The 26,862-nt window shown below is 38.2% G+C and overlaps 1 protein-coding gene across 1 annotated transcript in view; it reads left to right on the forward strand.

Moving 5' to 3' along the window:
* The window catches only part of LOC135219776 (basement membrane-specific heparan sulfate proteoglycan core protein-like), a gene marked incomplete in the record, with an annotated part of 1,285,796 nt that overhangs the window by 913,851 nt on the left and 345,083 nt on the right, over window positions 1-26,862 (forward strand). Inside the window, 5 exon segments of the mRNA XM_064256828.1 lie at window positions 2,700-2,840; window positions 2,999-3,201; window positions 13,955-14,180; window positions 16,160-16,324; window positions 25,041-25,225. Coding sequence (XP_064112898.1) covers window positions 2,700-2,840; window positions 2,999-3,201; window positions 13,955-14,180; window positions 16,160-16,324; window positions 25,041-25,225 — 920 coding nt within the window.

The raw sequence follows: 26,862 nt of genomic DNA on the forward strand, positions 1-26,862 counted from the left end.
AGCATATATTACCCCTACATTCAAAAGTGGATCAAGACTTAGAAGCAAGTAATTATAGGCCTGTGAGTCTAACATCACATATTATGAAAGTGTATGAAAGGTTAATGAAGAAAAATATTATGAAACATTTAATAAAAAATAATCTGTTTAATATAGGGCAACATGGTTTCGTACCCGGAAAAAGTACACAAACACAACTGTTAGTCCACCGTGAGAACATATACAAAAATATGAAAAGCAGAAATGAAACAGATGTGGTTTATCTAGACTTTGCAAAAGCTTTTGACAAGGTAGACCATAATATATTAGCGAAGAAAATTAGAAAACATAATATAGTGGATAAAGTAGGAAGATGGTTAAAAGAATTTTTACACAACAGAAAACAGATAGTTATTGCAAACGATGAGAAATCAGATGAAGCTAAGGTAATTTCCGGTGTGCCACAAGGTACAATGTTAGCTGCATTACTGTTTGTTATTATGATTGCAGACATAGACAGTAATGTTAAGGACTCGGTAGTGAGTAGTTTCGCCGATGACACAAGAATAAGTAGAGAAATTACTTGTGATGAAGATAGGAACGCGCTACAAAGAGACCTTAACAAAGTATATGATTGGGCAGAGGTAAATAGGATGGTATTTAACTCTGATAAATTTGAATCAATAAACTATGGAGACAGAGAAGGAAAGCTATATGCATATAGGGGACCTAATAATGAGACAATCACAAATAAGGAAGCAGTTAAAGACCTTGGTGTGATGATGAATAGGAACATGTTATGCAATGATCAAATAGCAATTCTATTGGCAAAAAGTAAAGCAAAAAGGGGGATGTTGTTACGGCACTTCAAAACAAGAAAAGCTGAACACATGATTATGCTTTATAAAACATATGTTCGTAGTCCACTTGAATATTGCAGTATGATATGGTACCCACACTATCAAAAGGATATTGCACAAATAGAGAGTGTACAAAGGTCCTTTACAGCTAGAATAGAAGAAGTTAAGGACCTTGACTACTGGGAAAGAATACAATCCTTAAAATTATATAGTCTAGAAAGGAGAAGAGAATGTCACATGATAATTCAGGCATGGAAACAGATAGAAGAAATATCCGAAAACATCATGGAACTAAAAATATCAGAAAGAGCAAGCAGAGGTAGATTAATAGTGCCTAAAACTATACCAGGAAGAATAAGGAAAGCACACAGGACATTAATCCACTACGCACCAGTATCGATAATGCAGTGTCTATTCAATGCGTTGCCAGCTCATCTGAGGAATATAACAGGAGTGAGCGTAGATGTGTTTAAGAATAAGCTCGACAAATATCTAAACTGCATCCCAGACCATCCAAGATTGGAAGATGCAAAATATACCGGAAGATGTACTAGCAACTCTCTGGTAGACATTAGAGGTGCCTCACACTGAGGAACCTGTGGCAACCTGAACAAGATGTAAGGTCTGTAAGGTAAGGTCTCTCTCTCACACACACAGACGTTGTCAAATGGAACTCCATAACTCCTCCATACAGCGAAAGATGACTCTCCAAGGTGGTTGAAGAAGGACTGGTGCGTTACTAGGTTCCAAAGCCTAGTCAGTGATCAACATCCACCTTATATACGCATGAGTTACCAGATGCCACAGATGCCTTGCTTTAAGTCTTTAATTGTTTTTAACCACTTTCCAGCTGGCACTAGAAAATTATCCTATTGTTAAGACCTCAGGTTTGTTAGCTATGAAAAATACAAATTGATTAAAAAATTTGTCATTTTTTATCAGGGACCATAATCAGTAACTCTAAATGGAACCCTTCAGTAAATTTGTGAATTGTTAGCATTAAGGGGGTGAAGTTTTATAGTAGACTGGCTGAATTTTTTCAAATTCAAATTAACTTTGTCTCATTATTCTAGAAAAAATCACAAAAATTACCAGAATATTTTAAAAAGGTAATTGTCACTCCTTTTTAGATTAGTTTGGCTGTATTTCTCCCCTGAAATTTAAACAATTAGGGGGGTTATCAGGATGATATAATGCAACCTTGAAATGTGTCATGGCACAAAAAAATATGTCAAGTTAGCACAATAGTTTTCTCTTCCAGAAGCATGAGATTGTTTCAGTACCCTGTTTAGATTATGTCTGAAAGGTTGTTTAATTAAGTATATTTTGATCAACAAATTCAATCCTAACTTACTTGGCTTACTTAATAAAAATATTTTGTACTTATTGGACACTAGGAATATGAGCAAAGTAAAATTAAGTAGCTTAGATTATAGATATTACAATAAGAATATGCAATACAGCATAGACAAAATAAAAGAATTGACTGCTACATGCAAAATGCTGAATGCTAATGTCAACCAAAGAAATCAGTTAGTGATAAAAGACAGTAGACAGCAATTTGCTGGAGAAATTAAAGTCAGAGGGATTCATTGAAAACAAGATTGTGAATTTCATTGAGATGACTGTGTTATATGACTAAGGTTATGTATTATACCAAAATGTAAGCCCATCTTATAATTTTCAGTATAAATTTATGATGTAACTGGAACTGGATTATTCTACATTGTAACTTGCTTGAAGTATCCTAAAGGTTTTTATTATTTATATTCTAACAATGAATACATATACAGTATTTTTTGGTGAATATACATTACAATGTACTATGTGTAAAGATGTTTCCTCCTTTCCTTTGACTAGGTATATTACTGGAAGTTGCCTCAGCGTTTCCTTGGCGATAAAGTGACATCATATGGTGGAAACCTGACATATAGTCTGCGTTATGTCCCAACTCCTGGCGGTCAAAGTTCAGCAAATGCGGCAGCTGCAGTGGAAATTTATGTGAGTGTAATTTTTCAATTCTGCATCAATGCTTACATCACAATTTACCTCATGTAAACCATAATACCATACAAATCAAGGTTCTTGATATTATACTGTCATAAGATCAGCATAGTCTAAAAGCATCAACTGCAATGTGTTTCATATGACTTTTTCAGGGCAATGATATTGTTTTAAAGCATTATAGTAGAAGCCAGCTCAGCCCTAGTCGACAAGAGACTATAAGTGTTCCTCTTTATGAGCAGTACTGGGAAAGGCAAGATGGTCAAGAAGCTAACCGAGAACATTTCCTTATGGCTTTGGCTGACTTAGAGTATATTCTGATAAAAGCAACATATACCACAAATACTGGTGAAGTTGGGTGAGTTGTTGTTATCATGTTGATTTTATAAAATGTATTGTTTATTATCACAGTAGCCTATTTGTGTGAGAATAAATCCACAGGGATGGATTGGTCTGTATATTCTTCTTCAGAGTGCCTCTTCACATAATTTTTCAAGTTCTGAGGAGGATTTTATAGTAGGAAATAATGGTTATTGTAACTGGTCTTCTAGTTCAGTATTTTAGCCCTATGGAGTTCATCCTTTGAACAAGCTAGTACAGTGTTCCCCCCGTATTCGCGGGGGATGTGTACCAGACACCCCCATGAATAGTTAAAACCTGCAAATAGTAAGAACCACCACTAAAAATGCTTGTAACTGCCTAGCTTGAAAGTTCAGATACCAAATGTTTACCTTAAATAACATCCTACTTCAAATATGCCTAAAATTACTAACCTATTACTGTATTAATCTTTGAGGTTATATTATTAATATCATTTGAAAGTCATCTTAAACATTTTACCATTAAAAATATATACCTACAGCCAATAACAGAGAGAGAGAGAGAGAGAGAGAGAGAGGAGGAGAGAGAGAGAGAGAGAGAGAGAGAGAGAGAGAGAGAGACCATTGAATGGCAACATCATATATCTGACCATCAAGAGTGAAATCATGAATTATTCCTAAGACAGAGAATAATAATGGAGAGAGAGAGAGAGAGAGAGAGAGAGAGAGAGAGAGAGAGAGATAACTCCTAGACTCCGACTCCTTCACCTCCTCCAATACATATCAAACTGTCATTTACTCCCCCACCCTCCTTCCCCCAAGTGGATAAAAAGACTGGGAATCGCTATTTTTTTATTAATCTTATCAATATTTGAAAATTAGTTATAAGGTAAATCATTTATTTATATTACAAAACAAATAAACATACGTAGGTAGAGAGAGAGAGAGAGAGAGAGAGAGAGGTTTATTGTTTAATCTCATTAAACTTAATATTATTTGAAAACTAGTACTTTATATTATTATTTCACCATAAAATGTAGTAATATCCTTAAAGATATACTGTATACATAAACTTCCATGCCAAACAGAGGGCGAGAGTTACCACTATGACATGCGTATCTCATGTGGCAAAAGAGAGAGAGAGAGAGAGAATTATCCTTATTTAAGAGTGAAATGGATAGATTATTGCATTTCTTTAAAATACTATCACATATGGATTTTGAAATTAGTTATATTATTAATATTATTATGTGAAAATATTAATAAACATATACACATGTACCACAGAAATTCTCTCATCTCAGTAAAAGAGAGAGAGAGAGAAGAGAGTAGAGAGAGAGAGAGAGGAGAGATAGAGAGAGAGAGAGAGAGAGAGAGAGAGAGAGAGAGAGAGAGAGAGAGAGAGAGAGTTATCCGTATTTGAAAGAGTGAAATGGAAAGGTTATTGTAGTAATGCTTTAAAATACTATCTCATATGATTTTTGTAATTCCAGTTAGTTTTATTTATAACTTAAATTTTATTTTGAAAATATTATTAATTAACATATTATACATACATGTACCATAAAAATCTCTCATCTCAGTAAAGAGAGAGAGAGAGACAGAGACAGAGACAGAGACTCCCTCCCCTCGTGTCACAATACTCGATATATTTGACAGCTGTTGGTCCTCAGTTTGGTACCTGGAGTTCGAAAGAAAGATGCGTGAAGACTGGGATTTCCTTGATTCTTACATAATTTTTAGATTTATAAACTAAAATCTTACTAATTCACTTTAGTATTTTCTTTAATGAATTGATATTATTGCTGTTTACATTAATATTGATATTTGAAAATTAGTACATCTCTGTAGAGAGAGAGAGAGAGAGAGAGAGAGAGAGAGTTATCCTTATTTTAAAAGAGTGAAATAGAAAGATTATTGTAGTATTTCTGTAAAATACTATCACATGATTTTTGTAATTACAATTGTTATTATCATTTGAAAATTTTAATAAACATATTATACATACATGTACTATAAAAATCTCAAATCTCAGGAGAGAGAGAGAGAGAGAGAGAGAGAGAGAGAGAGAGAGAGAGAGAGAGAGAACACACTCCCTCCCCTCCAGTCACATTATGTGATATATTTGACAGCTGTTGGACCTCGGTTTGGTACCTGGAGTTCGAAAGATTGATGTGTGAAGACTGGGATTTCCTTCATTCTTACATAATTTTTAAATTTATAAACGAAATCTTACTAATTCACTAGAGTATTTTCTTTAATGAATTGATTGCTCTTTACATTTATATTATTTGAAAATTAGTAAATCATATATTTATCATACAGAAAGCATACATCTCTGTAAGAAAGAGAGAGAGAATTATTATTATTATGTGATATCATTTAATCTTATTAAACTTACTAATACAATATTGATGATTATTAATATTTTAAAGTTAGTAAATCATTTTTGTAGCAGAAATGTATTCAGTCATGAAAATAACATCAAAATACACTAATTTGGAATTATTTATCGTCGGAAAAAACCCACGAATAAGCGAATTCCCCACAAATAATGGGTAGATAAGGTCCAGAGAGAAATCCGCGAATCCGGAGAACATGAATACGGGGGGGCCCACTGTATTGCCTTACATAGTCCAATGCTCTACATGGATGTAGATGATCAAGTTCACCTACATAGTAAATGAAAAACCATGAAGTTCCAACAGGAAGTGAAATCTCCTTTAAAATGGATAAGACCACCACTTTCCTTACACTAGTATTATAATTTTATCCTTCCTTTTGGGTAGCAGTTATTTAATTCTTTTTTTTATATTTTTCCTTTTTCATATGTGTTTGTGCTCTTCATCTTTCCTGCCATATATGCGGTATAGAAGAATTAGAATATACCCTCTGAGTTATAACAGTTCTTTTCAACTTTGTAATCATTTGGGGTCAAGAAATTTTTCCCCTGAAGAAGGGCACAATGCCATAATGATTCTCATCTCCAAACCAGGAAAATACCCAAGTAATATTAACTACTACATACCTATTTCCCTTACAAGTTGCTTATGCAAATTGTTTGAGTAAATGACAAATGCCTGACTTGTATGACACAGATGTAAAAAATCCTGACTCCTATCCAAATTGGATTACAGAAAAATAATCTCATAGTATTGGTTTACTGCCTCATCTGAAAGATCATATCCAGATAGGATTTTAGTGGGGAAAAATAGTGATAGATATGTTCTCTGATATACAAAAAACTAATGTGACCTCATGGAAATACTCAAATTTTGAAAACATTATGCAAAAATAATTCACTTGGTCACTTGCCAATTCATTAAGAAATATCTGACCATACCTTTCAAGATGAAATTGATTCAAAGACTTTTTCTAGGAAGTGTTCTTATTAGCACTCTCTTTGCCCTAGCAATAAATGACATAGTAAGTTGTTAACTCCCATTCAGAATAAAGAATAATATTTACATGGATGATTTTGCTATCTATAGATCATTTTGCTTTATATATTACACATTATTAAACATATGACGGAATGTATCACTAGTACATAATGGTATTCTAAAATAGACATATGGACCTCATTAGTAGGTTTCTAGTTCTCCATAGAAAAGACCATAGCTTTTATATTTTATAAAAATATAAAGAAGAAAAAACATCATATTGACTTAAAGATTATAGATCATCGCACATCAGTAATTAGGAAAAATATGACAACCCACATTTTGGTAAGGGTTTATTTACAATACTGTTTACCAAGGAAAATTCCTATACACTGTCTGTGAGAGGATGGCAACAGCAAGTACTACAGTGTTGATATAAACAATTGAATTGATAACCAGCTGTTTGCCAGTGTTGGTTACCACTGCTGTCACACATTTCTCAAGAGTTTCATTACAGTTATCAGCCTGTTAGAGACTTGCTAATCCGTAGCAGTAACTTCCTTTCAGCAACTTTGGAAAGTACAGGGAGAATAAGATTGGTCTGTAGTTACTGCAGTCTACAGATATGCCACTCTTGTGCTCATCTGCAAAGATACTAAGTCGACATAAAGATTTATAGAATCTGCCAAACTTGGGAGACAACATGCTAGAAATTCTTTTAAAAAACAAAGGGAAAAAACCATCAGGGCCTTCACTCCAGCTATCAAAATGATTTAGAATGCATATTTGTTCATACGCGAATGAACCTTCGGTCTTAACAATAGGATAATTCAGAGTCGCTAATTTATTTTAATATTAACATTATTTTCATTTGAAAACTAACTTCCAAAAACTGTAGTAAACAATGTCGCTATTGGAAGAAAAAGTAACTTTTGATTAACTTGTAATATCATATTTTGTTTTATTATTTTCCACAAAAAATGCATAGTGGCATAAAGCAGATAAAATGTGCTTCACAATACAGCAAAAATAACAAAAATATCTTTAAAAAATGATGTAGATACCACTGTAATTGTGATTTCAGGAGTTATTTGGATTGTTAGAAAAATTATGAGACCCTTCGTATTGTGAAGGCCTCATAATTAAATTCTCAGATATGAAGCGCATATTCTACACTTTTAAAAGATTGTTCTGGGAGGAGCTGTTACCTTGTTGAGTAAAATTTTACAGAACGCTGCATGATTCCTTAGGTGAAGATTCATTTACTCAGTTTTAAACTGCGAATGGTCTTCCACTTTTGTAGGCAGCTCTCCTCCCATCTTATGCCACTAACATTGTTTTGAATACTCACACTGGTATACTTGTTGATTTATAGCAGGGCCTTTTGTCGTTGCATTGTAAAAGTAAGCCATGCACAGGATACCCAGAGTACACCGATTTATTGTTGGGATTTGATCAGCTTTTAATACAGTGCTTGCAGTAACAATACCAAGGGCAACATTGTTCATGTGATGTAAAGGATTCATGACTTAGTTGTAACTATGTGTTTTGTTAGTGGAGTTTAGACTACCCAGGGTTCCCCTCACAAAAGTAAAAAAAGATAGAGAAAATGGAATACATGAGTTGTGACATGTGCCTCTCTGTTACTTGGGCATGTGATGCAATTTGAATCTGTAATGCACCAAGACATATGGGAAAAATAATAATAGAGATGGGAAGTATATGATTGCTCTACATTGTACTTTATGGAAATACAAATACATGTGCAGTAGTTGTAAAATTGCAATAAAATGAAATTATTCCCACGACAATGATATGTAAGCCATAGGTCACAAGAGATAGTGGCCAAGACAGGATGTGTATATACTGTGAAAATTACAAAACATATTACATGCAAATTATCATGGGTATACCCTGATATATATGAGGGAATATTGTTCAACATGGAAACATGCATGGTATAAATGATGCATGTTCAGGGTGACCCCAAAAAAACAGGCCCCAACTTTTGATAGGCGATAGTAATAAATTTTTTTTTGTAGGAATCAAGAGCGACTACAGCTATAACTAGTTTATTGTGTTCAGAACATCATGTTAAAAAATCATAGTCATTGGCCTTTTCTTCAATCTAGAGCATGTGCTCAAGATGACCATCATTCAGCTCTGCATTTCTTAAGGCGTAGCACAAAGTTGTTCAAGACATCCTTACAAACAGACCGAAGAATGGCTCTTATCTACTCCCTAATGGTTTCCTTCAGTTCAGTGATGGTCCTGGGTCTCCCTGCATGCACTCAGTCCTTCAGGTAGCCCCAAAGGAAGAACTCTGGGGGCTAAGTTATGGGCTGAGATGCCCACGCAAAATCAGTCTTGAGACTGATCACACGGCTTCCAAAGTTCTCTTTCAGCCATTCTTGGGAAAGATTTGATGTGTGAGAGCTTGCTCCATCTTGCGGGAACCAGAAATTTCTCATAAGCGATGGATAGAGGGTCTGTAGCTCACTCTTGAAGGCATTGAGGACCTCAACATATCTTTCTTTGGTGACTGTCAATGTCGCGCCCGATTCTTCAAAGAACATTGGACCGATGATGTCTCTGGCTGAGATTGCAGCCCATACTGTGCACTCAAGGAAGAGTAGAGGCTTGATGGCTATTTCATTAGACGTGGAGGTTCCCCAGAAGACATTTGTCCTTGAGTTCACCTGTCCTTCAAGATGAAAGTGGGCCTCATCTGAGGCCCAAAAGAGATTAAGAAATTCTGGGGTCTCCTCGATTTTCTTTAGCAACTTGACTGCCATAGCCCTTTCTCTGGTGTTTGTCAGAGGCTGTAAGGGTCTGCTTCATCTGTATTCTGTATGGGTAAGCCTTTATATCGTTTACTAGTATTCTCCTGCACGTCTCACGGGATATGCTGAGAGACTGACTTCGCTTGCGCACAGAGCGTTTCGGACTCTACTCAACTGACTCCCTTGCCCTCTCGATTAGCTCAGCTGTACACTTCCTGGGATGTCCTGAGTGGCTTGGACAATTATCAGTGGCTTCATTGAGGTTCTTCACTGTCCCATACTTCTCAAAGTGGTTCACCCAGTTCTGAATTCTGCTTTAGGAGGGAGCATTCTTGTATTTGAACTGATGCATGAAAGCCTCCTGGGTTTCCTTGAATAAACCTGTCTTGAATTAAAATTTTATGGAATATATTCTTTGTTTGAGCTTTCATTGAGGCCTCGTTGTGTTTGCAGATGTTGCCGTTGCCTTGTCCTGAAAAATAAGAGTAATCAGTTAATGAATGAAGGAAATATCACAAAAAGTATGCAAAGGGCCCATTTATTTTTGGTCACCCTGTATAAACATTAGGGCAAAGAGGTACACATATTAGGCGAAAAGGATGTGTGTTTTGGTAAGCATTGGTGAAAAATGTGAAAAAGTAGAAATTTACAAGATAAAAAGTTGTTTCTAGGTAAGTATTAATGTACAAAATACCAAAAGAAGAGAATAGCCAATAGCCAATATGTAGTGAAATAAGAAAAATAAAAAAAATGGTGTTTGGAGAGATACTGATGTACATTGGACTCCCTTTATTCACGGGGGATTCTTACCAGACCCCCCTGCAAATAGTTAAGATCTGCGAATACTTAAGAGCCCCCTCTAAAAATGCTTATAACTGCCTATCTTGAAAGTTCAAATACCAAATGTTTACCTTAAATAACATCCTACATCGAATATACTTTAAATTATTATCCTATTACTGTATTAATCTTTAAAATTATATTTATGAATATAATATTATTCCAAAGTCATCTTAAACATTAGTACTATTTAAAGATATATACATATTTATTTCTAAACCCTCCAACCAAAACATAGAGAAAGTGTTACCACTATAACATGTATTGTGCCAGGCAATAGAGACAGAGAGAGTTTATCTCTTTAAGCTCTCAGGAATGTTAATGTATTTCTCTTTACTAGAGACTGACAACAACAAAAATGTATATGTATATTTGTTTTTTGTCTTCTAAAGATGTAATACCTTTACTAGGCATTTTTAAAATATACCGATGAACACACAAATAGAGTGCATATGTGTTATTACCAATTGGTTAAAGAGACTCAGATTATCAGTACATATCTTTTCCTGAGAGAGAGAGAGAGATTTTTTCAGTAGTATGTCCTTTGACCACTAAGTCAGCAACACTTAAGACCCACTAAGTAGGCAACACTGACCATCCCACCCTAACAGGCTCAGTTCCTCCTCTCTCCTCTCTCTCTCTCCTCTCTCTCTCTCTCTCTCTCTCTCTCTCTCTCAGCAAAAGATTCCTTTATTTGTATGTAATTTATTAATTTATAGATTAAAATAAATTCTTACTAATTCACTAGAGTATTTTCTTTAATGAATTGATATTATTGATGTTCACATTAATATTAATATTTGAAAATTTGTAAATCATTGTTTATCATACAAAAAACATGCATCTCAGTAAGAGAGAGAGAGAGAGACAATTAATATTATTTTTATTATTTAATATAATTTTATCTGATTAAACTTAATGTACAGTATTGATCAGTACTAATTTTATTTGAAAATGAGTGCTAAATCATTTTTGCATCATGAAAATATATTTAGTCTGAAAATAACATCAAAATACACTAATTAGTGAATATTTATCCACAGAAAAGTCCGCAAATTGCCAAATTTTTCATGAATAATCTATAGAGAGGCTTAGCAGAAAAATCCACGAATAGGTGATTCTGCGAATCTCAAGAATATAATTACAGAGCATTAACTGTATACAGTGTAAAAGGATGGTAGCAAACCTAAATCTGCATGTGACAATTTAACTAGAAATTTCATGCAATTTTTCCGTAAAAATATAAATTATTTCCACCGAACATCTTATCTTGTCGTACATATATGGTTATCACTTGCATGATTGAGTACATATACATTTTCACTGTCGGATTTCTCTGGAACCAAACATTTCTACCCTTGCCTGAATTAATTAGTCACGTACAGTATATGGTTTTCACTTTTATGGTTGTTAACTACACTGATAACTCTATTGTAGATGTTTATAGGTAGCAGTCAGATTTGCTATCTGAACCTGGAGAAGTTGATGAGGCTATGTGTCCTCTACCCCCAAGAAGGTTCTTTTTCTGAATTAGCTCAATACATGGATGGTTTCGATGGACTCTAATGTGGCTGGGTGAGCTTTTGTTTTTATACCTTCCAGTTAAGAGTGTTGCACTAGGAGATGAGTGTCACCTTGAGGGATTGGTGGATTTTTTTCTGCCAAGTATAGGTACCCCAGGAGTGTTTCATTAGTTATATATGTCTGGGGGTCCTACCAACAATATAGGTGGCTCTTTGGGACCTGTTTGGAAGGATGTGGCCAGGAGGCAGCAATGAGTGACATCAGGAGGCAGCCTAAAGCGCCTGAGAAAATCAGTGCCAAGTAGGAGCATCTGAATGTCAGTGGCAATGACATCCTCCCCACTTCCACCCCACTGCATTTTCGTTTCATCACATAGAGGGAGAGGTTCATTGTCCAAACAATGTTATGGGATTGTCATGGCAACCATTAGTTGCTACTGGATGTCTGATGGGTGTTGACAGTTGTCTTTCAATGCAGGTATTATTGATCTGAATGTCTTTTCATCCACCTGGAACCTTCTGTCAAAGGTGTGATTGATGACTTGGGCATTGTGGGCATCTGTTAAGGTTGTGGCAGCTACTTAATATTTCTATGGGAGGTCAACATGCTTATCTTTTTCTCCATCTGCATCTGGGGGCACTCCTTCTGGCTCTTTCCAAATTTATAGTGATAAACACAATGCGTACAGGTTGCTGGGGGTTACCTCTTTGATTAAGTTTTGTGCACTCCCATTGTCCAGTGTTGGCCTCTGTGGCTATGTAAATTGCATGAGTGGCATGTGTGAGGACCTGGGGTATATTTTCAGGATATTGAAAGGGTGAGGATGCAGCCAGATTCCCATGATGAGGTTGACCTTCTGTGGCTTGCTGTCTGGTCAAGCATGAAGGGGGACTTGAGCATGTCACAGGATGCTATTGTTGATGTGTATCACCTGTGGGTAGGTGGTGGCAAGAACTCCATGATTAAGTATTGGTGTTCTTCATAGGTGATCCTTTCTCCTTGAATGTTCAGGCAGTATGCGGTTTTTGGGGGGAAGAGATTTTCTGGAATTTGTCAAGGACATAATCCACCTTTATTGTTGAACTTGAAGCATGCCACAAGCGGAGCTGTATCCCCACTCTGGAACCAGATAGGTGGTCCAGTTGTTGAGCAAAATGGGCAGATAGAAATTGTTAACTTACATTCATGCTTTTGAATGACAACATCTCAATATATTCTTTAACCTTCACAGGAGTACTCTCAAGTCAGAGACCCAGCTGTGTTTATTTTGCTAATTGCCCAAGTTGGTGCAAGAACTGGGCTTTATATTTACCCTGCTGAAGAGATAATTTTTTAGCACTCAAGTGAGAGCTAACAATGACTCTTAGTAAGCATGGTCATATTTAGTCCATTAGTTGCCAGGTGTTTAGTATGAGTAACATACTTTTGATGACCGATTTGAAGGAAAACCAAAAGCTTTTAAAGGAAACCAAGCCAGATCCATGTGCTGTAATTAGTCTGCTAGTGGAGGGTTGTTAGGTAGGACATGGCTGGAACCATGTTGTCTACCAGTTCACTCCAATGGGTCACCAGTGTGTACTCTGGCCATTTCATTCATGATTTGCACAGAGTAAACAGATTTATTTTCTAGATTGATCCATTTTTGATAGTGTGTGGGCCACACAGCATTACTTGAAATTATACTCAAAGCAATAATAATATTATTCTCTGCAGGGCAGAGCTTATGTTTATATCTTCAAAGAACCAGACATTCAGACTTCCCGTGTATATGAAGAGCAAAAGGATCTATGGGACTCACAACAAGTACCCCTGTACAATTTCTTTTTGTCTTAGGAAAGTAAATATTAAAGCTATGAGTATGTGACTGATGACAGTTTCTCAAATCAATGCCAGTGTGTCCTTGCTTCCCAGTTGTCAGAAGCTTAAGACACACAAAGAATGTTTGGGGTTTTTGTGCATTCATTTTGGCACAGGCCCTTGCTCTAGGGCAACCTGTGAGCCAGAGGTTTCAGAAGACTAGTTGTATATTTGAACTGTTTACCTATCACAGATTGAAGCTAACTTTTTTTTTTTTCAACTACAGAAGCTGTACCTTTGGGACATTCTCTAAGAACTTGTTTTATTTTGTATTTTTTGGAAAACTAGATAATATTAAGCATAAAATTTGTCATAGAAATTATTTTTACATTGAGGAAATACAAGTAAAGCATGATAATAAAATTTCTGCTGAGCAATTTTGAAATATATTGTTTCCTGCACAGATTGAAAGAGGTAATCTTAGATTATGCTGAACCCCGAAATACTGGCCAGGAACGGGCATTTGCTGTGGAGATGTGTGAATGTCCTGTTGGATACCAAGGACTTTCTTGTGAGGATTGTGCTATTGGGTACACTCGTAGTCTGTCTGGTCTTCATCTTGGTACCTGCATCCCCTGCGAATGTAATGGTCACTCAGAAGAATGTGATCCTGAAGATGGAATTTGCACAGTAAGTAAAATGATAGTTTAGTTGCCAAGTAAACATGACAGTTTTGAACAGTCTTCAAGAATACATCCAAGGGGCCATGTTTTTTTGAAATTTTATCACTTATGCTGTGCTTATTTGAATGCTGTAATTTCAATCTTGAGGATTTCCACTGCTAATGAAGTGAAGTGTGGGTATTGTAGCACAGATAAATAATGTATAAAGTAAACAGTCTAAAAAATAGAATGTATAAAAGGAAGTACCAGTTACATAGACTGAGATGTTGTTTATTAGGTACATGATTGATCTAATGATTCAATAGTTATAATTTTCTCTTAATACAGAGTATAGTATCTCTTATCTTATGCATCAGAGTCCTTTATTGTAATTACTGATGACATTCACCAACCAGATATTGCAATATTTTAGCATAAGGAAATACTAGTTTGACCAAAAATAATTAATTATAAGTAACTGGTATGCATTACTTCAAATCTGATAATTAATAAATTTGTGGGTTTGATATACGTATACTGAGCTATTTCTATTGATGAAATTTTGCCTAGTTCTCTACATATTTGTACTTTACAGTATGTTTTTCATACCAAAATAGGACAAAGTGCGTAAATTATGCAGTGGAATATGCACAAGTTTAAAGTTTAGCCTTTTGAATAAGTTACTAAAGAAATAATTGTACCAAGACAAAAAAAAATTGAGTGATAAAAAAGTGCAGTTGTAGGTTATAGAATGGTAGCTCATTTCTGAAATTGAAACCATCTATGGGAAATGTTTTTATAATATTTAGAGTAGCTTAGGTACATGTTCATAGAAGTTAGACTACTGAATGTTTTGATAAAATAAAATTCTCTTGTTTCATCTGCACAGTCTGCGTTTGTTGATTTTTTTATGTCATTGGTAAAAAATATGAAATATAATCTATGCACTTGTTATATATAGTATTTGACTAAATGCACTTCATTTAATATTTTGAGTGTCATTCTTGATTGAAATTCACTTTTGGAAGACATGCAGTATACACAGTAAAATTTCTCTGAGAAAGTCTTTCAGGATTTTTAGAACCTGTTCATCCCTAGGAATTTCATTTTGCTATTTGTTTAATGTTATTATCTTGTATGACCTTTAACTGCTGACCCATATTGTAAATTACTAAAAAATATGAGTTCTTCTGCATTTTTTATCCTTGATCTTTGTATTAATTTCTTGTAACACCATTTAATTAGATAATCATGCATATAGGATAAAGTTTTTCATAAATCTGATCATCCCTTGCATTCAAATCTTCTCAGACAGTATACCCATCACTTGATACTGTTACACAGTTAATTCTGACAGTCTTGCCCTTGCCTAAGGGGGAGGGGGGGCAGTTTCACACAGGTCTTTAGAAGTTTCACACCTGCTGTGATTAAATTGTGGAATAATCTTTTCTTTCCTGCAGTTGAATAATTGGAATATAGAAGTTAGATGTGATGCTAATGTTTTTTTATTGCACTAAATACAAGCAGTTATTGAAAAAAAATTTTATAGAGAAATGGAGACCATGTTATGTCCGTACATCATTGCCATAGCTACTGTAGTCTCGCATACCCTCCAATGTCTTATACAATGTAAACATTGTATTGTGTTTGTAACTGGTGTGTTGTTTTAGCAGCAAATTAGACACATTTTACCTTGCATGATACACTAATTAGCTACAGCACACATATGCATCCCCTTTTTGTACAAAATTTAAAAATTACATCTTGAGCATATAAATAGTATATTGTTTTATCACTAAGTTAAGACACAATTCAATTGTGATAGAAGGGCTTTTGGTCAAGTTAGTGATTTTTTGTTTTGGTTTAATTTTCTTGGGTAAAATTTGTAGGAGTCCTTAATGACTTGTAGTATTCCTTAGGAGTGAAGCACATGCAAAAATTTTAATGTTTGTATTTCAAGTAGGGTGTAAGAAATATTGTTTAATAGTTAATTTTATCTTTCATCAGAACTGCAGAGATAACACTGCTGGTGATTACTGTGATGAATGTGCAGTAGGATTCAACAGAGATGTGGTCTCTGGTCGCTGCATTCGCATACCTGGTGGTGAATGTAACTGTGATGTACGTGGCTCAGTTTCAACGCAGTGCTATGGTGATCGTTGTCAGTGCAAGGTGATACAGTATTATTGTTTGTATATTTTTACTACTAGTTAGCTTCTGTTATTTGCCAATATGTTGAAACTAGTCCCTTATTTATTGTTTGTTCTTATGCAAACAAACCTTCAGTCTTAACAATAGGATAATTTTCTTGCGTCCAGCTGGATCCGGTTAAAAATTGGAGATGAAAAAGCAAGGAATCTTATGAGATCTGGCAATTCATGCGTATATCAGGTGAAAACTGGTCAAAGACCACGCACCGATGCTACTGCATTCAGTCTTTTTCTTAACCACCTGGGTGAGAGTCACGGTTGCCCTCTCTTGGCCTTTTACCCAGTTCTTTGCCCGTTTTTGTTATTTTGATTGTCTGTGTGCGTGTGCTCGTGTTATTGCTTCCTCTGCTTCTTCTCGGCCTTGCCATATGTGTGCCCAGGTACTCAAGGTATCCCATGTTCTCTTTTCCTGACTACTTTAGCTACAGACCCACACTCCACATGTAGTAGGTGTCATGCTGATGTTTGTACTATAATGAATCCCTGCTGTGTGTTGCCTAGAGCACAGTGGAAGTTATTTTATAGTAAGAGGGAGCGTTGTAGAGTTTTGACCCTTCCTTCGTGGGAAGTGTTTTCATCGCGCCTCCCCAATGCTTCATCTTCTTCCACAATCACACCCCATGAAGCTAGAGTTGTTGTGCCTGCATCTCCTTCCTTTTCTTCCATCGATTTGTCGTTGGAAGTATCGGGAGGCCCTCAGGCTGATTTAATGTGTAATGTCACCCCTTCTTCCTCAGGAATTAATTTGCTTCCTGCGAGGGAGGATGCTATTTCATCAGTTTCTTATATTTCAGGTTCGAAGGCGTCCAAAATGGCGTCGCTCTGTGCATCGTTTGGGCTATGGGGTTCATCCTCCTTGGAGGGTTTGCTGACACATTTCATGGATGCTTGCCTTCCCCCTCAGGCACCCCCAGCTCTCCCTCCTCCCTTTGTATCACTCTGCCAGTGATGCCTGCCCCTAGCTCGGGTCAAGGGGAGGCTGTGACGTCTCTCTCAGCGCCGCTGGTGACATCACTCCCAGTTCCATCGATGACGTCACTCCCAGTTCCCTCAGTGTCGTCTCTCCCTGCTTCGTTGGCATCGTTGGTTGGGGCTGCTGCGCTGCCTCGCTCCTGTGTCGTCATTGTTTGCTCCCTTCACGTCATCGCTGCCATCCAAGACATATCCTCTTCCTTCCGTGTCATCTGCATCCTCTCTTCCAGATGTGTCTGAGGCTTTATGTCAGACAGTTTTTAAGAGATTGGACTCTGTTTTGGAAGATAGGTTTGCTGCCTTGTCGACTGAGAAGGTTGTGAGCAAGCATGTTCATGTTGCATAGCCTCCTCCCCCTCCTACCAAGAGGATGTTTAAGGAATCGATGCTGTCATCCTCTCCTCCATCACCCCCATCTCCACTGCGTTGGCGTATCAAGTGTTGGAGGGTTAAGGGGGCCGGCCGGCTAATGCCATTTTTTAAGGACAGGACTTTGATATTCACACCACTTAATAAGGTGACTTGGGTCATCTCTAAACCGCATATGATTTTTGCCTCTGACCTTCGGTTTTCTGATGCCAGGGCAATTTATCCTGAAAATAACCATTTTTCAAATTCTATCTCCTCCCTTGATATTTAATATTAAGACCTGGGATTACTACCATATATAGACCTGATGTAGACCTCCAATCGAATGAGGAGTTTTTTTTCTAAAAGTCATTTTTATGCTAGATATGAATTTTTCAATATGGTAAAAAAATAAACCCTTTAAATCAGGAGAAAAAAATTTATAAAAAAAAGACGAAACAAAAATTGGAAAAAAGGGCTCTAGTATTTGATTGTTCTATAATGTCTTTCTGAGTTATATACCAAATTCCAATGTTATAGCTTTAAAACTAAGTGAGAAGATAGATTTTGAAGGTCAATAAGTATAGTTTTGAGATATGGGCGTTCAAAGTTTTCCTTCGTATTTCTATAAAGACAGTGTTAATAAATAATGATTATTATGAATGTATATTTCTTTTTTGTGTATTAATAAACCAAAACTATTTTATTTATCATAATTTAATCATAAGTGTTGATCCCTTTGCTCATATATTGTAGCCTGGGGCACTGCTTGAGGCAAGATGGGGCACTCCTTCCTACGCAACTCTCTCTCTCCCCTTCACTAACTCGGCTTATTACAGCGAATTTTCTTCTTCTGTATGTTAGCGAGATGTTTTCCTTGTATTTTCCTCTTTGGCATGATGAAATTCTTGCCAAAACCAAGATAAACAAAAGTAAATGCAAGAGAATGTTAGAGGTGAAACTCGAAAGTGTACTCTCTTTTTACAAAGACAATTTAATAAATCTTGATTATTATGAATTTTTCCATTTTGGGTATTAAAAAACCAAAACTTTGTTATTTATCATAAATGAAGATCTCTTTGCTCAAAGATTGTAGCCTTGGGCACAGTGTGACGTGTGCTGTCAGGCAAGACGGGGGCGTTACTACGCAACCCTTACTACCAACCCTCCCCTCTCTCTTCACTAACTACGTGTATATTATGATATTCTGTAATAATACTTGAGCGATTTTTCTTCGTCTGTATGTTAGCGAGATGTTTTCCTTGTCTTTTCCTCATTGGCATGATGAAATTCATGCCGAAACATACATAAACATACGTAAAAGCAAGCGAATGTCAGAGGTGAAATCGAACATGTAGACTACTTGAAGTTTATGCTCACACTAATGGTTGGACTTGGTACAGTTGGTAGCTGACTGAAGTGAAGTCTCCCTTCTCGACTCGGGGAATGTCTACAGATGCCATTTCTCCCAATTTCTTTTACAATAATTATCAAAATTTATGGTGATAGAAGAAATATTGCATTTTCTTGTACGGATCAATGTTTTAGGCTTATTAAGTTACGTTATCTAATTACCCTGTAGCTACGAAAGTAAGAGGAATTTTGACGAAATATTTCGTATACATATTCTCAAGTGCCATATGAAGCTCCATGAATTTTTTCATGACTTTGCATTTTTTGCCCTATACCACCATATATAGGGGTTCCCGCCGGCCCCCATAAGGATGCCTTTTCTTCATCGACAAGTGAGGAGTGGCACATCTGTGTTCCCTGAGAGTGTTAGTGTTTCGTCCCCTGTGCAATCTCCTGAGGCTGCATCATCCTCTTCTTCCAGACACAAGTGTGTTGCAACCTCCCACATACGTGAGCAAGTTGCTGATTCTTCTGCTTCTTCTGCACCAGGGCCTATTCGTCGTTGTAAGGATCTTAAGGCCCTGTGAAAAGATCAAAAGTTGTGAATGCGGAAGTAATGCAACCCGAGTATTCACCTCCCCCTCCCATTGATGTTGTTTGGGGTTTGACGCCAAGGAATTCTCATTTTACGTCAAGAGTTTGAGATACTTATCTGTCACACATACTTGCATACGTGCATTTGCTCCTCACAGACGTGTATGTGGACATGTCTGTGAGTCATTTATTGTGAGCGTTCATTGTGGTGTTTCTAGTGTTGTGGTTGGTTCATTGCATTAGTTGGCGTGTGGCCCCAGTCCGGACAGGTCTGCTGGCGCTTTAGGTTCTTTGGCTCCTGGGTCTACAGTTGATTTGCATGAGGAAGGCGTGTTGGATAAGCCTGCATCTTCTTGTCATTAGTCTCCATTGCCGGAGCAGGAGGAAGGCGACATGCAAGAGTTTTTGTCTTCCTACACCGAAGTTGTTGATCTCATTTGTGGGTTCAACAATTTGGAGAGTAGGACTCAGGCTCAGTCGTCTTTCACTCCTACTTGCGGAAGCCTGGCTGGGTGCTACACAAGATCCTCAGTTGTCGGGGTCAGCCTTGCGAAAGGTGAACGCATCTGTGTCAGATTGGGATGGGTCTCTTTGGTCAAGAGGTTCTTCCAAGTTGCTTCCTCCACCACTCATGAGACATAGGAAGTATTATGCTACGAACTCTGTCTGCTTGCTGCCTCGTCATCTTAACCCAGAAGTTATACGTCTCAAGCCAGGGTTGACTTTGGAGCAGGTGAGGTCAGTGGCGTCGTCCTTGTCTCCTCAGGATGCCTCGGCTTTGGAGTTTACGGCAGCCTCCATGTTCCAAACTGTGTCATGGTTGGACTTGTGGCCGAAGGCCATTGCCAAGATTACATTTGACAGGTCCCCAGAAGGGTTGGTGAGTGCTTCTTCTCTTGCCAGTTTGTTGCAGTCTGGGGGCAAGGCGTTCTCGTATGTCTCACATCTTAGCTCTAATCTTCTGATCAGAAGGGATGCAGCATTGTCCAGGATGGCAAGAAGGTTGACCCTGAGTCCTTGTTGACGCTCAGGATTGGGGATCTTTTAGAATCTCAGTTCCTGTTTCCCCGGACTGAATTGGAGGACACAATAGACCAACGGTGAGCTGACATGAAGGACAGGTTGGTGGACCAGGCTGTGTCCAAGTCAGAGTCTCGTTCTTGGAGACGTCCTGCCCCTCCTCCTCCTCCTGTTCAGCAGCAAGTAGAGAGATTGTTCACCTGGTAAGCCGTCCAGGGGTTCGGTTTCGGTGGGGTCCTCCCATTCGTCTCAGCCTAAGTCAGAGGACCAACGTCCCTTTTGGTCCTGCTCTTACAGGTTAAGGAGGGACTCTAGGGGTAGAAATAAGGGAGATCGTCGATAGGTTGGGCGCATGGCGGGCCAGTGGGCCAAGTTGCAGAGTTATGGGACGGAGAAGTGGGTAGTAAATGTCCTTCGGGTGGGGTATCTACTACCGTTGGACTTCTCTTCCCCGCTCTCAGACAAACCTCTGATGAGGTGAGTGTATCCCCTAGAGTCTCCGAAGTTCTTAGCTCTCTGGTAGAAAGTGCAGAAAATGCTGGATATAGGGGAAATAGAGGAAGTGGAATGTCCGTCTCCAGGGCTTTACAGTCACATCTTCTTGGTCCCCGGGCATCAGGGGGATGGAGACCTGTGATCAGCCTATCTACCTTGTATCATTTCATCGGGAAGACGAGGTTCAAGATGGAGCCCCCGCAATCAGTCAGCAACTGTGAAGGAAAACGACTCCATGCTGTCGATAGATCCCTATTCATCCGTTGTCCAGGAAGTTCCTTCGCTTCTCTCTTGGAGACAAGGTCTTCGAGTTCAAAATCCTGTGCTTCAGGTTGACCATGGCCCCTCAGGTGTTTACAAGAGTCTTCTCTCTCATCTCAGCTTGGACTCATGCTCAAGGGATCTGTTTGCTGAGGTACTTCAATGACTGGTTGGTCTTAGCGGGTTCCAGAGAGAAGCTGCTGCAGGACACAGATCGTCTGCTTTGGTTTTGTCTGGAACTCGGCATCTTGGTGAACCTAGAGAAGTCGAATCTCGTACTCAGTAAAAGGCTCTATCTAGGCATGGTCATCAATACGGCAGTTTCGGGAGTTTTCCCGTCGGATCAGAGGTTGGAGAAGTTGCGAGTAGTGGTGTGCGACTTCCTGTCACAACTGGATCTGTCAGCTCATCAGTGGCAGATTCTTCTGGGGATTTTGTCTTCTTTGGAGAAGCTGGTCCTTCATGGGCGACTTCATCTTCGGTCTCTGTAATGGAGACAGGGACTTCTGGTCTCTGGCGGGGGACTCACCCCTGATAAGGGTACTATGTCTCTAGAAGTGAGAGAAGATCTTCATTGATGGTTGGACGACCAGAATCTCTTGAAGGGTGTTCCTCGGTGTTTTCTTCCGCCGGACTTCCTTCTTTTTTCAGACGCCTCCCTCGCAGGTTGGGGTGCTCATTTAGGCGGCCTCATTACTTCGGGTGTTCAGAGTTTGGAGGACAGACAGCAGCATATCAACGTCTTAGAGTTAAAGGCAGCCATTCTGGGTCTGAAGGAATTTCGAGAGAAAGTAGAGGGACATTCTGTTGTTCTCATGTCAGACAACACCACGGTAGTCGCTTATGTAAACAAGCAGGGGGACTGGTTTTGTGTCAATTTTATGCCTTAACAGTCGAGGTTCACCAGTGTGTGGTCAGCAATTCGGTGGAGCTTTCAGCCAGGTATATCCCAGGCAAAAGGAATGTGGTCACGGACAAGCTCAGTCATCAGGATCAGATCCTAGGCACAGAATGGTCTCTCCATCAGGCCGTGGCAGACAGGCTCTTCCAGGTTTGGGGGAGACCTATGTTAGACCTCTTTGCAACCCAGTTCAACAGGAAACTGGCGGTATTCTGTTTGGTGGTTCTGGATCCTCTGGCGTTAGCAAAGGATGCTTTCCAACATCCCTGGGACAACCTGGAGGTGTATGCCTTCCCTCCATTTTGTTTGATCTGCCAAGTCCTGAACAAGGTGATGAGTTCGCAGTCTTAGGATGACAGTGGTAGCTCCTCTTTTGGCCGCAGGCAGAATGGTTTCAGGATCTGCTGTCGTTGTTGTCAGAGGTGCCAAGGGAGATTCCCCCATGGAGGCATCTTCTTTGTCAGCCACACGTAGAAAGATTCCACCAGTCAGTAGAATCCCTGTCTCTTCACGGTTGGAGGCTATCAAGTATCTCCTCCGAGCAAGAGGCTTTTCTCAGAAGACAGCAGGACCTTATGCCCAGCAGTCTCAGAAAATCTACCTCTGCCAATTACTAAGATAAATGGGTGATCTAATGTAATTGGTATCGTAAACATGGTTTTTCTCCACTCAGAACTCTATTCAGTGCATAGCAGACTATTTTGTCTTCCTCAGGGATGAAAAAGGCTTGTCTGTTTCCGCCATTAGAGGCTACAGGGCGGCCCTGAGTTTACTGTTACGTCTTAGAGGTATCGACATCTCCTCATCCTGGGAACTATCCTTGCTGTTTATGGGGTTTGAGCAGTCGTGTTCTCCTAGAGAGTTCAAGCCTCCAACGTGGGATGTTTCCTTGGTCTTGAGATGTTTCACTAAAGCTCCTTATGAGCCTTTACGTCGTTCATGAGACAGGAACTTGACACTCAAAACAGTTTTCCTCCTGGCCTTGGCTTCTTCAAACAGAGTGGCTGAGCTACATGAAGCACACCAGGCGTTGGGGGTCAGTGTCCATCGAATTTGTCCCAGAATTTGTGGCTAAGACCCAGAATCCTTTGATGCAGGATGACAGGTTCACCTCCTTTTCCATTCCATCACAGGATGACTTTGTGGGGGTTGATTCTCAAGAGCTCTTGTTGTGTCGTGTTAGGGTTCTGCATTGCTGTCTTAAGAGGACACAACATCTTAGGCTTTTTGTCAGCATGGGGCGTACAAAGAAAGGGGTGTCCAAGAATACAATATCTTTTTTGGATACGTGAAGCTATCAGACAGGCATATTTGACTCTTGCTGATTCCACCTCCACGTCTGTGCAGGCTAGAGCACATAACATCAGGGGTATTGTTCCCTCTCTGGCTTTCAAGAAGAATTTGACTGTTCATAGAGTTTTGAGCACTGGTACTTGGTTACACCAGTCCACGTTCACCTCTTTCTATCTTGAGAATGTTGCCCAAAGATCTATGGTCACTTTTTCCTTAGGTCCTGTGGTGGCTGCCCAACAGATCGTGTAACTCATCGTTGCCCTTAACCAGGCACATTTGTAAATTACCTAAGATGACTGTGTGGAAGAGAGAATGAGTGAGTTGGCTGGTCTCTTTCTTTCTCTGGTTCCTTCCTATGGGTGGGTTGAGGAATAGACACGTCATTTGCTGGACTGGTCTGATACAGGTGAGTAAGGTAGTCATACTGATAGTTTGGTTGCTTTGTGTTCAAATAGTCAAACCCTCTGTTCAGTAGCATGTACTCCGCTCTCAAGCAAGGGGGAGTGAGGAGTAATAACGAACCCTGGTGCATTGGTTTGTTATTGAACAGTCAGAGTTTCTCTTTAGTTCCCTACTGCAATGAATCTTCCTATGTAACAATGTAAGTAACCCAGTGGCTGAGTTGTTGGACATCAGTTTATCTACCTTCTCATGGGCATCAGTCCCTTTCCTGTAGATATTTCTTTTGGAGTTGGACTGGTGGGTTAGCCGCCAACTGGTTTAGGATGTCTGTACCTCCCACCAAGTATAAGTCTATCCTATTGTAAAGACCAAGGGTTTGTTCGTGTATGAACAAATGACAAGTTTTCTAAGACAATTTGTATTTTTCATAGCTACAAACCTGAGGTCTTAACATTTAACTGCCCACCTCTAGCCACCCCTCTGTCTTCTTATGGCATCCTGGGTTGGGAAAGACTGAACGCGGTAGCGTGGCTGCACAGTCTTTGACCAGTTTTCCCCCAATATTTGCACGCATTGTCAGATCTCACAAGATACCTTGCTTTTTCATCTCCAGTTTTTAACCGGATCCAGCTAGACACTAGAAAATTGCCCTATTGTTAAGGTCTCAGGTTTGTAGCTATGAAAAATACAAATTGTCCTAAAAAATTTGTCATATTATGCCCAGTTAAATTTTCGAACATGATAGAGTACTTACATTGAAGTGACTTACTTATCCTGGTAGAACTTATCCTGTTAGACCTTCATTTAACAAATGAATAGATGGCTTACAAAAGTATATGTTTGAACATTTTTAATTATACTTGGTTTTAGTTATTCTTCAATATTTTTTAATATTTTTATTGTAATTATATAGTATCATTGTATTTTCTGAATATTCACTTTAGTGTGTAAACACTTTTTTGAATGAATGATGTGTGTGTTCTGCCACTTTTAATTTTCATGATTTGCAGCATTGGTTTTTTAAACATTTTTATTCTAGAAAAATGTACAAGGAGAAGATTGTGATTCCTGCAAACCGGGTTACTTCCACCTTTCCTCAAACCCTGATGGCTGTTTGGAATGTTGGTGCAGCGGTGTGAGTTCACAGTGCTTCTCTTCAAATTATTTCCGCACACAGCTGCCTATGCAACTTCTCTCTGATCATGGCTTCATGCTTGCCAACAGGTAGAAATTGATAAGCTTGATATTTTATTGTTATTTACCATTGTTTTTAATTATTCATATAATAATATGTCTACAACTTTCAGGTATGTTAGAATATATTTCAATTTTTATGGTAATGCAAGAGTTTGAACATTTTTATAGTGATGTAAGTGGTCTTCAAACAAAAGAATTTCCAAGGTTATAGATCTCATTATTCAATGATAAAGTCATAACTTATAGTGGCATTTGTTTCGCCACAAAATGTTCCACAGATAGCCCTACTTCTTAGAAAGAAGATTTTCAGTCTTGACTGATGAAGATTGCATCTCTGTAGTGGGTCTGAAAGATCTTGGCTGACAGCTTAGTGTATTCCTTTTTTTGTCTCTGGGAGTGCACACCTATTTTCTAAATTACATAAATTACTTCTTGTTGATTGATTGTTCTTTCATTTCATGTATGTATTTGCAATTTAAATCCAATTTTCTTATGATCAAATTCTTATAATCTTAGGAGTTAGTAGGTAGCACTGAATGAATATAAAAACAAGGAATGAGGAGGATAGTAAGCATTGCCCATTCAGTTTTATTGCAGTGCCAGGTATGGATTTTTTATATTTGATCCATAGTCCTGGCTCAAGCTCAAGTATACGTTGTATTTTCCATTATGCAAAAAAAGATTTTTTAAGCTTAAATACTATAGTGAGGGATTAAATTCCATTCCATGTTGAGTCATTTGTACATTTATTGTATTACTCATGATGTTTGAGCAATAACGAGTAGTAAAGTCGGTAAACCAAGCAATGCTCCAATGAGAAGTATTGCTTGAGACCCTATGTATATGTTCTGTGTGTTGTGATCTGATAGGCTACCGGTGGCCTTCCTTACACCTTTCCTTCATGTTTGGAAGAGTTAAGGGTCATTGAAGGAAGTATGGCAAAGAGGAAACCTTATAGAGGAAATTCTTCTGCTTGTCCTTAGATTTTTCAATATCGATTCTTGCTACCAAAAGAGCTGAATGTGCATGTATTCTCTCATTAGTTGACCTAAATCCTCCCTCCTTTATATTTGTTAAACTACTCATTTTTTAAGATTCATAGTTGCTCATCATTTTTTAAGATTCATAGTTGCTCAAATATTCAACAAACTAGAGTTGCTTATTAATGAAAAAAATCCAGGCTGCACCTTAGTTCCTCAATAAAGGCCTGACCCACTGGGTACCAGTTGACCAAGAAGTCACTGAGCTGCTCTTATAGTTCATATACTAGCTTGCATTTAGAGGCCCCAAACCACTTACAATCATACTGCAGTAACCGATGTCTCCGCTAACGGACAATTTAGTTAAAACACATTTCGTCGGAGGAGAAACTGCCCCATTATCAGACTGGGATTAAGTGCATCATTTTTGTGTGTGTGGTTTTCAGTAGAAACAAAAGGGAAGTGTTTAGTGTATGTATGTGTCATGCTCATTTTAGGCCTTTGCTAAACTGTCTCCTGTGTCTTTGTATGCTTTTTCCAATTCTAGTGCAAATGTGAACATTTTCATTTTTCTAAACAATTTAGAGTAAAAGTACAAAGCAGAGGTCACCACTGAACTGCTCAAACCTTTACCCCTTTGCAATTATTGAGTTGCTTATTTTCTTGGCAAATGTTTCATACTGA

Source organism: Macrobrachium nipponense, chromosome 1 (assembly GCF_015104395.2).
Source record: "Macrobrachium nipponense isolate FS-2020 chromosome 1, ASM1510439v2, whole genome shotgun sequence".
Taxonomy (NCBI): Eukaryota; Metazoa; Arthropoda; class Malacostraca; order Decapoda; family Palaemonidae; genus Macrobrachium; species Macrobrachium nipponense.